This window comes from Heteronotia binoei, chromosome 21 (assembly GCF_032191835.1).
Source record: "Heteronotia binoei isolate CCM8104 ecotype False Entrance Well chromosome 21, APGP_CSIRO_Hbin_v1, whole genome shotgun sequence".
In the NCBI taxonomy this organism is placed as follows: Eukaryota; Metazoa; Chordata; class Lepidosauria; order Squamata; family Gekkonidae; genus Heteronotia; species Heteronotia binoei.
Window position 1 is genome coordinate 149,870,260 of NC_083243.1, and position 14,469 is coordinate 149,884,728.

General features: G+C 45.2%; 1 protein-coding gene across 11 annotated transcripts in view; it reads right to left on the reverse strand.

Moving 5' to 3' along the window:
• SOX6 (SRY-box transcription factor 6) overlaps positions 1–14,469 on the reverse strand; it is an 841,142-nt gene that overhangs the window by 585,809 nt on the left and 240,864 nt on the right. The window contains exon 1 of one of the 11 annotated variants that reach the window (XM_060261705.1): positions 13,463–13,544. The exons of 9 other annotated variants lie outside the window; for them this stretch is intronic. In XM_060261705.1, coding sequence (XP_060117688.1) covers positions 13,463–13,464 — 2 coding nt within the window. In that variant the 5' untranslated portion in view covers positions 13,465–13,544. Of the gene's footprint in view, positions 1–13,163; positions 13,238–13,462; positions 13,545–14,469 lie in introns of those variants that run through there. One more of the 11 variants, XM_060261706.1, reaches the window with a different exon arrangement.

Consider the following 14,469-nt stretch of genomic DNA (forward strand, 5'->3'; position numbering starts at 1 on the left):
GTTTTAAGGCAAACAGGAAAGCTGCAGGCTTCTAGAATACCAAAACTAAACATATTTTCACATTTACATTTCCTCCTTTCCTAGCTTACTTAGAGTCAATAATGGAAGCAATACAGGAGATCCATGAACACAGAAGCCTGCAGGAACAGGCATGAATGCTTTGAAAACTGGGGAAAGGAACTATACAAATGAGTATTCCCCAAATTAAATTAATTGGTGCTGCAAACCTCTGTAGAACTAGGGGTCCCAACCCTCCCGCTCTGGCGGGGGACCCCAGTTTTTCCAGCCTTTTCCCCCGCCCCCCCCAAATGGAAGCGGGGGAAGGGTGGGAAACAGCGCCAAGGAGCGGGCAACGCCGCTGCGCTGCTGCCGCCTCTTCTCTGTAGCTACTCCTCCGAGATGGGCTCAGCCTGAGGAGCAGCTATGGAGAAGCGTGGCGAGCCCCGAATCTGGATCCTTCTAGGACCCTGAGGAGCAAGGGGGACGCGCTTCGCTTCTCCGCCGGAGAAGGAGGAGGCGGCGCTGAATTGAGCCGTGGCGGGAGGAGGAGGAGGCAGAAGGAAGGGGAGGGGCGGTGTTGAGAAAGGCAAAAGGAGGGGGAAGAAAAAGGAGGAGGCTGCTGTCGTCGTGGTGTGCGCGCGCAGTAGTAGTGGAATCGCCGCCGCCTTCGCTAAACCGAGGCTTGAGCCCGCGGGGAGGCCCCGCCCGGAAGAAGAAGGGGAGACATCGCGCCGCCGCCACCCACCACCCCCAGAGCCAGGCTGCCTAGTCATCAGCCCTCAGAGCCAGGGTAAACCCGAGAGAGCAGCAGCGACCCCTCCTCTCCGCCCTGGTACGCCTCAACTCCTCCCCTCTTCACCTGCCCTCCTCAGGGAGTTGCTTGGCAACGCCCCTTGCGAGGGAGGGAATCGAATGTGTTGGGGGCCGCTGTTTGAGGCGAGGAGATTGGGAAAGATTGGCCTGGCTGCCTCCTCGCCTTCCCTGCTGGCCGGTAGGGTTGCCAATCCCCAGGTGGGAGCAGGGGATCCCCTGGTTTGGAGGCCCTCCCCCCCTTCAGGGTCGTCACAGCCTTGATCTTGGCTCCACCCCTAATGTCTCCTGGCTCCACCCCCAAAGTCTCCTGGCTCCACCCCCAAAGTCCCCAGATATTTCTTGAATTGGACTTGGCAACCCTATGTAGAACAGGGGAGGGAAGAAAAGATAGGTATTATTTTTTCCCTTTATGCCAGGGTAATTGCAGCCAGGGCTTTTTTTGTAGAAGGAACTCCTTCACATATTAGGCCATGCCTCCGGATGAAGTCAGTCCTCCTGGAGCTTACCCTGTACTAAGAGCCCTGTAAGCTTTTGGAGGAAGGCTACATCAGGGGGCATGGCCTAATGTGCGAAAGAGTTCCTGCTACAAAAAAAGCCCTGATTGCAGTATTTAGGCAGCAGCCACTGAACTGGGGAAACAGCACAGGAGGAAAGTATTGAGTGCCCCACCACAATGTGCTGCCTCAGTCTTCAAAACAGTCACGTTACTTTTTTTTATTAAAACAAAATAAAACAGGAGATCTCTCACATTACATCAAGCTTGGTCCTTAGGATAGAAAGTGGGCAGTTTAAGAAAAGATTCTGGACTATGGTAATATAAATATGGTGTGAGCCAAACACCCCTCTCCATTCTATATGAACATCATGTTTTCTGGTCCAGCTGCCAGGATACCTGGACTTCTAGTTCTCACACACATCTATACTTGGGCATAGGCCAAGCTGCAAGCTTTCTGCCAGGCCTATGTGAACTGTTTGAGCCTCAGTCCTCAAGGCAATGCTCCCACAGACAGGCCCTAACCGTCTCTCCCCATATGAGCCCCGGAGGTCATTACGATCGGCCAGCCATCATCTTCTGACCATCCCTGGCCCAAGGGACGTCCGGCTTGCCTCAACCAGGGCCAGGGCTTTTTCATCCCTGGCCCTGACCTGGTGGAATCAGCTCCCTGTGGAGGTTCAGGCCCTCCTGGATTTGTTACCATTCTGGAGGGCCTATAAGACGGAACTGTTCCACCAGGCCTATGGCTGAGGCAGGGGGACACCCTTATAATTTAATCTGGCCCCCTCTGCACTGATTGCTTAAAACCGATATAGAGATTTTTGAACATCTAGGTTGGGACAAGTATGCCTAATTGATCTGTCCACACCATCCATGTCGCCTCAACTAATGGGAGCTGTGGCTTAATTGTCTTAATTTTAAACTGTTTTAATTGTTCTTAAACTGTTTTGATTGTATTGTTATGTTGGAAGCTACCCTGAACCCACTTTGGGAAATCTATGGAAATAAATAAATAAATAACCCAGCAAGAAGGACTCCCAGCCTGCTATTGTGTGCAAGTCTGGAACAAAAGATTGTGCGGCCACCATGAGCTGTCCAGCTATGTGGTTTTCAGCCCTCCTGATGGAAGCCATTACAAGGACTAACAGCATCTGTGATCATCTTCCTGCATCTTCGGAATGCCATGAGAGTGAAGTGGGAGACCCACGTACTCAATGTGCAATCTGTTCATTTCCATAAAGCAATCAAGCTTATCTCTGTGTGCATCCGGCCAGCCTGTCTAAACTGAACATCACACAAAATACTTTGCCAGCCAAGATGAGTTAATGACAAAGACCAAGCCCAACTTGGAGATCAACACCATTGTGTAAGTTGGGTGTCACTTTAGATAACAATTTGGCCCTGTATTGTCACATTAGATAACTTTGTTCAGTTATGCTAAACCCATTAATCCCTGTTACTTTCCAAATGTCACCATGGAGCCTTCCCTTTGCTGAGTTCACATACCACATGTCCCAGCATCATAGCCCATCTGACCCTTATGTCACAGGCCATCTGACCTCACCCCCCAAGGGTACATGGTAGTTCTTAAAAGGTCTGACCCATGGATCCTCAGGTGTGCATCTGACAGTATCCCAACCCTGCTGTATAGATTCACCCCCAAAACCTGATCAGTTTTGGGCCCCCAATAGTAAGATACGCTGACCATGTCCTGCTCCCCCTTCCCTTTTTCATCGCTATTGGAGCTTCAACTGAAGACTACGATAGGTAAAGTATCACCTTGTCTGTATTTCCCCTTCATGTTACCCCTATCAATTTCCTTCTAATTTTCTTAGGTCTGTATGAGTGTTGAATGAATTTATTTCCTTGTATGCTTGACTGATTTTTATAATAAAAACCATTTATATTTTATCAAACGTTCTATTCGTTATTTAGAGGAAAGTTCTGGAGGTCATCTCCTGTATACATAGGTTCTGTATCCTGCTGAGCCATAGTTGCCCACCACTCTAATTCCCCAACCTCTCATTGAGGGCAATTTGGCTTACAATGGGTAATATAAAATCTACTCAGCTGAAGATAGGGTTGTCAGGTCCTCCCTGGACACTGGCAGGGGAAGGGGAGGTAGGGTTGCTTGATCCAGGTGGGGAAACTCCTGGAGATTTGGGAATTGAGCCTGGGGAAGATAGGAACCTCAGTGGGGGTACAATCCTCCAGAGCATCCATTTTCTCCAAGAGAACTGATCTCTGTAGTCTGGAGATGAGCTGTAATTCCAGGGGGTCCCCAGATCCCACCTGGAGGCTGGCATCCGTAGCAGGCATGTGTGTTTTAATTGTTATAATAACCACTTGATTATCTATAATAACCTCTATGATTCTCAGAGTTGGAAGGGACCTCCAGGGTCATTTAGTCTAACCCCCTGCACAATGCAGGAAACTCACAAATACCTTCGCCTGCCCTACTCATGATATGCCGAAGTTCACAGAATCTCAGTTCATAGAATCTGCCTAAGTTTGCAGAATCAGAATCAAAACCTCCAAAGGAGAGCCCACTTAATAGACATATAAGTCAGGAAGTACATGAATTGGAAAGTTAGAGGCTTAGTTTTAATCAGTGATTGGAAGGGGTCATTTAAATCAATTATTTAAATCAATCCACCCTATTATCATTTACTGTTTATGGTTCAGCTTTTAAGCAGGCCAATCAGTTGCTTTCGACCAGAGTTCTTGCTTTGCTTGCCAATCCCTTGCCAATCTACTTTTCATTGAATGGATTGATGAATACATAGCACAAATGCCACATAAGATGATACTACTACCACTCTAAATCTACTTCCCAGCTTCTCTCTAATGCCCTCCTTTGCCCATTCTGTGCTATTAATGGCTCACCAATGGCTTACTGCACAGCTATAGCTTGTGCTTTAAAAGGAAGCAAGAGATTGCTTTAAAAGTACATTTTTTCTGCCTTCTCACATAGCACAAATTCTTCCACAACAACAACCAAAAAAATGGCACAATGCACTTTGATGTACAGAGCCAACATAGACCCATAACTTCCTCCCTCCAGCTCACCGTGTGGGCAATTTACCCCTGATTCACATGGGGAAGTTAATCAAGAACTCATGGAAGTGGGACATACCTAGACAAGTCACCATTTCCCACTATCTAGGACAGTTTTGTTAGTTATATAAGAGTGCAACGAAGGGACAGAACACCCAAAGTGGCTTTTATACAGATTCAAACAGCCAGTTCATATGTTCCTTGTTTAGCATTTAACATAAACCAGTTTCATATAGTAGAACAGGGTTTCCCAAACTTCCCTTCCCCCCATGATCCATTTTTCCCCCCGTGGTCTGCGTGGAGGACACTCAGGGAGTGATACAGATACTGTGCACTGGCCAGGAGCTTTCCCCACCCTCTCTGATGTTTCCAAACATCAGAGAGGGATGGGGGGAGGGCTTCTGGCCAGCGCACAGTCTCTGTAGTGCTCTCTGAGAATTGTCCACCTGAAGGACGCTCAAAGAGTGCTACAGTCGGCGGCGGCGTGGAGGGCAGGGGCTGGAGCATGGCATCGCAAATAAATAGGGGAGGGGCAGTTGGGTCGCCCCTGGTGACCCATCATTGAGGCTTGCATGGCCCGGTACCGGGTCGCAACCCTGAAAATAGGGAATACTGTCATAGAACATTCCAAGTGGCTCACCCAGTATAGTATAAATCATTGTAAATACAATCCATCTAAAACATAGAGATAAACACAATTAGACACAGCACAGTTTTAAGACCCTCTCCGAGCCCATTTCTAGCTTTCAGACAAACTATTCAGAAAAGTTCAGTCTCAAAACTGGTTATATACATTTTAAACACTGAAAGAAGGAAGCCTGGTGGATCTGGATTCCACAATATGGACCTCACCACTGACAACTGATACTCAGATACTTAGGAGCTCTCGATAGAAATTAGCTAAGCCTTAACTGTTGAAGGATCCTAAATATATGGTCTGATTTTTGGTTAATTTAAAGTAGGTCAATAGACCACTGAATTCCACTGGAAAAAAACAGACCATGAAAGATTGAAATCAGTTCTTCCTACCCTAAGACATCTCAGGGCCAGGTTACTTTGGGTTTTTATGGCTGGAAGGTTTGAATGTAGCATAGAAACAAACTGTTAACTAAAAGGCAAACATATAATTAGTACCTGCAGCCCACGAGACAAAAACTTGTGCAGTGCTATTCAGCTAATGCTAAAAGGCAATAACAGGGAACCCCATTATACTGATCAAGCTGAGAACATACAAGGCAATGAAGAGACCCTTGACAAAGTGGCGCAGGAGTCCTTTAACAACTAAAATGATGAAAAGCAGTTTGGGTCACTATAGGAGTTTGAAGAAATGTTCATTTTTTTCTGATTTCCTGCAATTAAAGTAACATTTGAATTATAGTTTTTATTCATATAAATATACATGCACATTAAGTGACTTTGGGTTGGTTAAAAAGGTAACTCAATATGCAGATTCTTGATGTGATAAATTCCTTATTGCAAACCTAAAATTACTTGTTTTTCTTCACTCTGCATCATCCCTGGTTAAGGCTGCCAGGTCTAACTCAGGAAATTCTGGAAACTTTGGGAGCAGAGCCAGGAGATGTGGAGCTAGGAGCAGGGTTGTGACTGAACTCTGAAGGGAGTTTTGGCCATCACAATAAAGGGACCACACTCCTTTTAAATGCCTTCCCTTCATTGGAAATAATGGAGGATGGGGCACCTTCTTTTGGGGCTCATAGAATTGGACCCCTGGGTCCAAAAGTTTGTGGCACTTTTTGAGGAGAGGCACCAGATGCTATGTTGAAAATTTGGTTCCTCTACCTCAAAGAACAGTCCCCCCCCCCCCTCCAGAGCCCCAGATACCAATTCTCCAGTATACCCTATTGGGGCCAGTCTTCATAGGATATAGGAGTGCCCAGCAGACATTCAATATCCTCCCCGTTTTCTGATAACCCTGAAGTGAGGGAGGGCCTCCAAATCAGGAGATCCCCTGTCCCCAACGAGGGATTGGGATCCTCTGCACTCAATTGCCCCCAACCTATCCCTGGCTGTTCTGCTAGGTGTTTGGCTGAGGCAGGCGGAAACCCCGGGTTACTGCCTATACCATCGGCCATCCTCCCCCACAGTGATCTGAACAGTGATCTGAACTGACATATCGAGGCCACTAATTTACCCCAATCTGTATTATTTGTTACTTTGTTACACTATACTGTATTGTGTGCTATGTTAATTGTATTTATTGGCTTTTATTGGTTTTATTGCATTTCATTTATTGCATTATGTGTTGATTTTATATGTCTATGATCTGCCCTGAGCCCACTTGGGATAGGGCAAAATATAAATGAACCAAAATAAAAAATAAAATAAAATATGGCATGACACACAAAAAAACTTAATGTAAACTGTAATATGGAAGTATTCAGCAAACCACATACATCAACTTTGTCATTTTTTAATTCTGACAAGACATTTTAAAATTAATAAATAATAGATAAGCAATGTTAAATTCAGACTGAATTTAAAAGCATTATTGATTTAAAAGGTGTCTCTGATTAATCCAACAAATTAATATTTATTGTTATTCTTAATTCAAATAATGAATAGCAGGCATCATCCTAGAATCATTCCTCCCCCTGTCGTAAGCACATAGTTGCATCCTTTTAAGTCCACTGAAGTCAAGAACAGTATAACTCTTTAGGATTGCACTGGGGAGGAGTTGCATTATCTTAACTCAAGGAAACATTTTTTCCAGTATTTATTCATATAGAAATGAATAAAGATATTGGGATGAAGTCTAGTTCTTTTACTACGTAACAGTCATAATAAATAATCATATATTATGCCGCTGCTGATTTAGAACATAAGAACATAAAAGAAGCCATGTTGGATCAGGCCAATGGCCCATCCAGTCCAACACTCTGTGTCACACAGTGGCCAAATATATATATATATATATATATATATATATATATACACACACACACACACATACATATACACACTGTGGCTAATAGCCACTGATGGACCTCTGCTCCATATTTTTATCTAACCCCCTCTTGAAGCCATCTATGCTTGTAGCCGCCACCACCTCCTGTGGCAGTGAATTCCACATGTTAGTCACCCTTTGGGTGAAGAAGTACTTCCTTTTATCTGATTTAACCTGACTGCTCAGCAATTACATTGAATGCCCACGAGTTCTTGTATTGTGAGAAAGGGAGAAAAGTATTTCTTTCTCTACTTTCTCCATCCCATGCATTATCTTGTAAACCTCTATCATATCACCCCACAGTCGACGTTTCTCCAAGCTAAAGAGCCCCAAGTGTTTTAACCTTTCTTCATAGTTTCAACCCTTTAATCATTCTAGTTGCCCTTTTCTGGACTTATTGAGATGATTGCAGCATTATACTTCTGTATTCATTCTGTAACAATATATTTCTGAATGGGACAAAAATAGCCCAGTATGCACCTTTGTAATGCTTAAAGAGTCAAACAGGAGCAAAACCGGCTATCCAGGGCAATCAACGAGATAGCTGACCACTGACCACTATATGGAATATATTATTAATTATTTAATTAGATTTTAATTGATTGATTAGTAATTGGATTGTTATTATACATTTATATATTGAAATAGATATATTTATATATTTATATTTTTAGCAGATTAATCGGGAAATTATAAGGGGGGAATTATTTATTAATGTGCTAGAAATGGAAAGGAATAAATTAACGTGACTAATCAATTAGAGGGAGTAGTAGGGTGGGTTTTTCTAAATTAATTAATTCGACCTAATATATAGCGAGTCAGACAATAAGGGGGTTGAAGCAATGGTGAAGCAGGAACTCAAGCTGCAGACTGAGAATCTGGATGGGAGGGGGAAGACTGTCCGGGATTAGGAAAATTACACCGGGCATGGGTGTGGATGCTTGGCCAGGGGATTCCAGTGCTCCTGGGGAGGGGAAGGTATGACAGTGGGAATAGACAGAAGTGTAACAGAAGGAGGCGGAGACAAAACAGTGCTCGGCCTCCTTGCAGTCTACTTCCCATCCCAACGGTGACAGGTAGTGGGGCCAAGAGGAAGTGCCCATCTCCATCATTGGTGTTATGCAACGCCAGGTCCGTGAATAATAAGACCTCAACCCTCAGAGAGTTCCTGCTTCGGCAGGACGTGGACCTGGCTTGCGTGACCGAAACCTGGGTGCGAGATGGGGAGACAGTGGCTCTTTCCCAGATGATCCCCCCCCGGGTTACTCGGTCTTTCATCAATCATGGACTAGCAGGAGGGGGGAGGGGTGGCGTTATTCATACAGAAGGGTTACTCCTTCCGGGCTCTCCCGGCCCCAACGATCGAGGGTATTGAATGTGCTGGTCTAGCGTGGGATGTTGGAGAGGGGTTGGCGATCTGGCTGGTGTACCGTCCGCCTAACGCACCAGCCAACGTCTTACCATCCCTGATGGAGGCGGTGGCAGGCTGGGCATTGGAGTACCCAGGGCTTATGGTCCTGGGTGATTTCAACGTCCACGCTGATGATGCGGCCTCCAATCAGGCGATGGATCTGGTGTCGTCCATGGCGACTCTGGGACTCTCTCAATTTGTCACGACACCCACGCATCAGGCTGGACACGTTAGACCTGATCTTTGCATCCGGGATTTTGGAGAACGATATCGCGGTAGAAGCGGTACCACGGTCAGATCACCTAGCCCTCAAGGCCCAAATGGAGACACTGCCCCAACCCTGTGACTGAAAATGTGACTGTATGGGCGGAGAGCCTATTTTGGCTCGCCCGCGGAGCCTAATGGACCCGGAACGGTTCCAAATGGCCCTGCGGAATCCCTGGCCCACTGGTGATTCCCTTGATGACCTGGTGGAGGCCTGGCAAAACTGGCTATCCAGGGCAATCAACGAGATCGCACATCGACGTCCTCTACGCCCTCACGTGAGGCTGGCGCCATGGTACACCTTGGGGTTACGCCAGCTGAAACAAGGGCTCAGACGACTAGAGAGGCAGTGGCAGCATACTCGTGATGAAGCGACGAGAACATCCTATAGAATGTTTATGAGGTCATATGAGATGGCAGTCAAGGCCACGAAGAAAGCTTACTTTGCGGCCAGGATTGCGTCTGCAAATTCACGCCCAGCTCAATTGTTCAGAATAATTGGAAGTCTTACTACACTGCCTCAAGGCAGACCAAATGTGAGAGAATTAGAGATAGGCTGTGAGGCTTTTGCGAAATAGTTTGCAGATAAAATTACGTCGCTCTGCCAGGACCTGCCTATCACATTGAATACAGTACAGGAACTTGAGGCTCCGTGCCTGTCTTCCGATTTCATTCTGGATCGCTTCGACCCACTCACCCTGGAGGAAGTTGACGGAATTCTCTCTTCTGCATGCCCAACAACTTGCGATTTGGACCCTTGCCCCTCTTGGCTGATTAAATCTTGCCAAAGGGAGCTTAGATGTCCTCTACGGGACATCATAAATAGATCCCTCTCTGGGGGGCACTTTCCAACATCCTTGAAAGAGGCCATGGTCTGCCCCCTCCTGAAAAAAAGTACAGCAGACCTGGCCGAATTGGCAAATTACCGACCGGTCTCCAATTTACCATTTCTTGGTAAAATTATTGAGAGGGCAGTGGCATTGCCGTTGCAGGGTTTTCTGGATGACGCTTCCATCCTAGACCCTTGCCAGTCCGGCTTTCGCCCAGGTCATGGGACAGAGACAGTGCTGGTCGCCTTAGTAGATGACCTCCAGTGGCATCTGGATCGAGGCGGCGTGGCGGTGCTGATGCTACTAGATCTGTCAGCCGCATTCGATACGGTCGACCATCAGCTACTGACCCACCGCCTTGCCGACATAGGGGTTAGGGGGCTAGCCCTACAATGGCTTTCCTCCTTCTTCAAGGGACGAGGACAAAGGGTGGCAATCGGGGGTGAGCTGTCCCAGAGGCACACACTAGATTATGGGGTGCCACAGGGAGCAGTTCTCTCCCCGATGCTATTTAACATCTATATGCGCCCCCTTGCCCATATTGCCCGGAGGTATGGGCTTGGATGTCACCAATATGCAGATGACACCCAGCTCTATCTGCTAATGGATGGCCGGCTGGACTGCGTTCCAGGGAATTTGGACCTGGCATTGCAGGCCGTGGCAACCTGGCTTAGGCTGAGTGGGCTGAAGCTGAACCCGACGAAGACAGAGGTCCTTTGCGTGGGCCGCAGCGCCCTAGGGAGAGAAATACCTTTCCCGGTGTTTGACGGTGTGCTGCTGAAAGCGGCGCACCAGATCAAGAGCTTGGGAGTCCTACTGGAGCCTTCATTATCAATGGAGGCCCAGATAGCAGCCACTGTCAAGTCGGCGTTCTTCCACCTGAGGCGGGCAAGGCAGTTGGCTCCCTTCCTGGAGCGCCGGGACCTAGCAACAGTGATCCATGCAATGATCACCTCAAGATTGGACTACTGTAATGCCCTCTACATGGGGCTGCCTCTGTGCCGAACCCGGAAGTTGCAGCTAGTGCAGAACGCGGCGGCTAGGCTGTTATTGGGGCTCCTGAAGTGGGAGCACATACAGCTGGGGCTACGCGGACTGCACTGGTTGCCAATTACTTACCGGGTTCGTTACAAAGTGCTGGTTATTACCTTTAAAGCCCTATATGGCCGAGGACCTGCCTACCTGAGGGACCGTCTTTCCTCATACGAACCCCAGAGAGCACTGAGATCAGCAGGGAAGAACCAGCTGACTATCCCCGGACCAAAAGAGGCCAAACTGCAAAATACTCGCACACGGGCCTTCTCTATCGCAGCTCCACACCTATGGAACCAGCTTCCGGAAGAAGTGTGAGCCCTGTGGAGCCTTGACCAGTTCCGCAGGGCCTGCAAGACCACCCTTTTCAGGATGGCCTTTGCCGGTTGACCGACTGATGTTGGGTGACTTTTGTCACCACTATTTTATGAATGGAATTAGCACCTGAAATTTTTATATTGTATTGGTTAAATTGGAATGTTTTAAAACTAATGTGATTTTAAACCTTTGTATAATCATATGAATTTGTTGTTAGCCACCGTGAGCCCGCTTTGGCGGGGAGGGCGGAATATAAATAAAATTTTATTATTATTTTTTATTATTATTATTATAAAACACCTAGCAAAACACCCAAGTCCTTACCACAGTACAGACCAGGCCTCAGATTCAGTGGGAGCTCACAGGAGCGCAGCTCCTGAACCTTTCTGGGAGTTCCTCCTCCTCCTTCTGAGAGTTCCACCTCCTTGTCTATTGAATAGTATGTGCAGCTGCATAACAATCCCTTGATGAGCTCCACCACCTATTTTTCTACAAAATGACCCCTGGTACAGACATTTCATACTCAGATGTTTCAAATATGTGGCTACTTTCTGACCCTTTTCCTAAATGAGTCTGTGGTGTGTCAAAAGGGAAACTTTTTACACTAGTAGGGTTGCATGGACTGTGCTGGAAAATACCTGGAGACTTTGGGGATGGATCTGGGAGAGGGCAGATTTTCAGGAGGGAGGGATTTCAGCATGGTACAATGCCATAGAGTCCACCCTCCAAAGCAACCATTTTCTCCAGGGGGGCTAGGGTTGCCAGCCACCAGGTGGGGTCTGGAGATCTCCTGCTTTTACAACTTATCTCCAGTTGGCAAAGATGAGCTCCCCTGGAGAAGATGGTTGCTTTGATGGATGGACTCTATGGCACAGTACCATGCTGAGGCCCTTCCCCTGCCCAAACCCTGTCCTCTTCCAGCTCCACCCCCAATGTCACCAGGTATTTTCCAACACAGACCTGGCAAACCCTGATCTCTGCCACCTGGAGATCAGTGGTAAAAGCGGAAGATCTCCGGGCCTCATCTGAAGGCTGGCAACCGTATTAGAAGTTGCCTTAATATAATCTAGAGGCAGTTGATTGACTGTTTATCCTGTACACAAAGATCTTTAGCATGAAACAGTGGTCCAGTGGAACAAGCTGGATTATCTTAAACAGGCCTTGCACTTATGCTGTTCCGGAGCCTCAAACTGTTTGCTTAAACGGAAAAAAATAGAAAAAAAATAAAAAAAAATTAAAAACTGTTTGCTTAAATGGTAAATTAATTTGCTTGTGTCTAACAACTGACTGGAAGAGCACAGAAAATGCAGCAGCTAATAACAAAGGGGTCTGACATTCATTTTACAAATAAATTCTTCAGAAAAGCTGGCTAATAATTAGTCTTTTCAAACAATGTAAAGCTTTGGTTTGCTGAACTTTTTCAATAAACATGCCTTAACAGGCCTCTCTCAACTCCTGTTGCTCCCCTCCCCTCCCCCTCCACATTTGAAACCCATTTTCAAGAAGTAGGAAAATAAAGCATTTAAAAGATGATAGAAGATATTATCATGACCATATCATCCAAGATGATTCTATTTTCATAATTATGATCTTTCTTCTTGTGAAATCCTATATTTACAACGATAACTTTCACTTTTCAATACTCTGGAGCTCTTCCACTACAAAACAAATGATACAATTTCTGAAATTGTTACCATGAAGGATTATTTTATTTAACGTCACATTAGAGCTTGTTCTGGTTTTTCTAATCTCTTCTTGTTCTAAACTACAACTCAATCCTGGCTTTCAAAGGTATTTTACAATCTAGTAGTATAAAGCAATATTATTACCAAAGCAGCTTTTAAATTGGTTTTGTTTACTTAAGGGGGGAGTGGATTATGGTGTGATTAACATAATAACTCTTATTTAAATCCATCTAAAATTAGATGCCCCCTTAAGGAAAATGTTTAACGTTTCTAAGAAGATGTCTGTGCTTACCTGACTCTGCCATTCCACTCCGACAGGCTGAACAGTATTATCAGCTTATTGGGTACTAAATTCTTGCTTACTGGATGGATATTTTTCTCTTGCTGGATTAATAATCAACTTTCTAGATCATTTACAGTTCTCTTCTCATTAACCCTTTGTAATACCACTCATAAAAAGTGAATATTATTGTTTGTTTTTCCATCCAGGTTTCATGAATAAAATCAACATAAACTACACCATTATATAATTTTTGTTTAAATTTTTAATTAGACCCCTAACAAGTGATAAACATTGAAGAAAATACTTACATAGTAAGCCAATATTAAATGATTTGCCCATTAAGGATTTGCCAGCTCCTACTACTTCTTAATATGAGAAGTCAATATGCCACTTCTTGCAAATCTATTGGTTTGTGCTTCAGGATCAAGTATGGTAAGTATCATTAACACACTCAAATGCAGGGTAAATGTGACTAGCTAGCAAAAAAAAAAATCAGTTATCAGTTTATGCAAGGCTGTTATCAGAAGGGGGAAAAGCAAGAGTGGCCAGGAGCAAGGAAAAGATAAGAAGCAGTCTGATCTTAAAAAAAAAAAGTTTAAGTCAGGCCAGAATTTCTAAAGGGACAAACATAGTAATTATTAAGTTTTTTTCCCCAGTTCCACCCCAATCAAATAAACAGAAACTGGGGGGGATCATTGTTCTCCTAACTGCAGCAAATTTAGGAAATTTATCCCACACTTGAGATGACTCTACTAAGATTTTATAAGATCTCAAGAACCTGAATGGGTTAAATTCTGAACAGGTTAACTCTACACTGGGACAGTCCTTGAGATCTGAGTGTGGTACCTGTGGAAGCGATTTCATGAGGGATTTCACCAGGACTGTATGGTCTATCAAGGAGTTTGACCTCTGAAGCAGTCATCACCTCCAGGAGAACTGATATTTATTTACTTACTTACAAAATTTAGATCCAACATTTGAAAAACCACCAGGGCTTTTTTTTTTAGCAGGAATGCAGTTCTGGCCTGTTTGGTGCCAGGGGGTGAGGCCTAATATGCAAATGAGTTCCTGCTGGGTTTTTCCCTACCAAAAAGCTCTGTGGAGAACAATGGTGACATCAGGGGTGTGGCCTAATATGCAAATGAGTTCCTGCTGGACTTTTTCCTACAAAAAAGCCCTGAAAACCACTAAAACTAACCAAAACATCATTAAACAAGTAAAACTAGAGCTAAAATACATATAACAAAAACATTAAAGCAATCAAAACATTGGCTAGCAAGGAGGAATCACTGAAGGAACACCAAACAAAACTGCA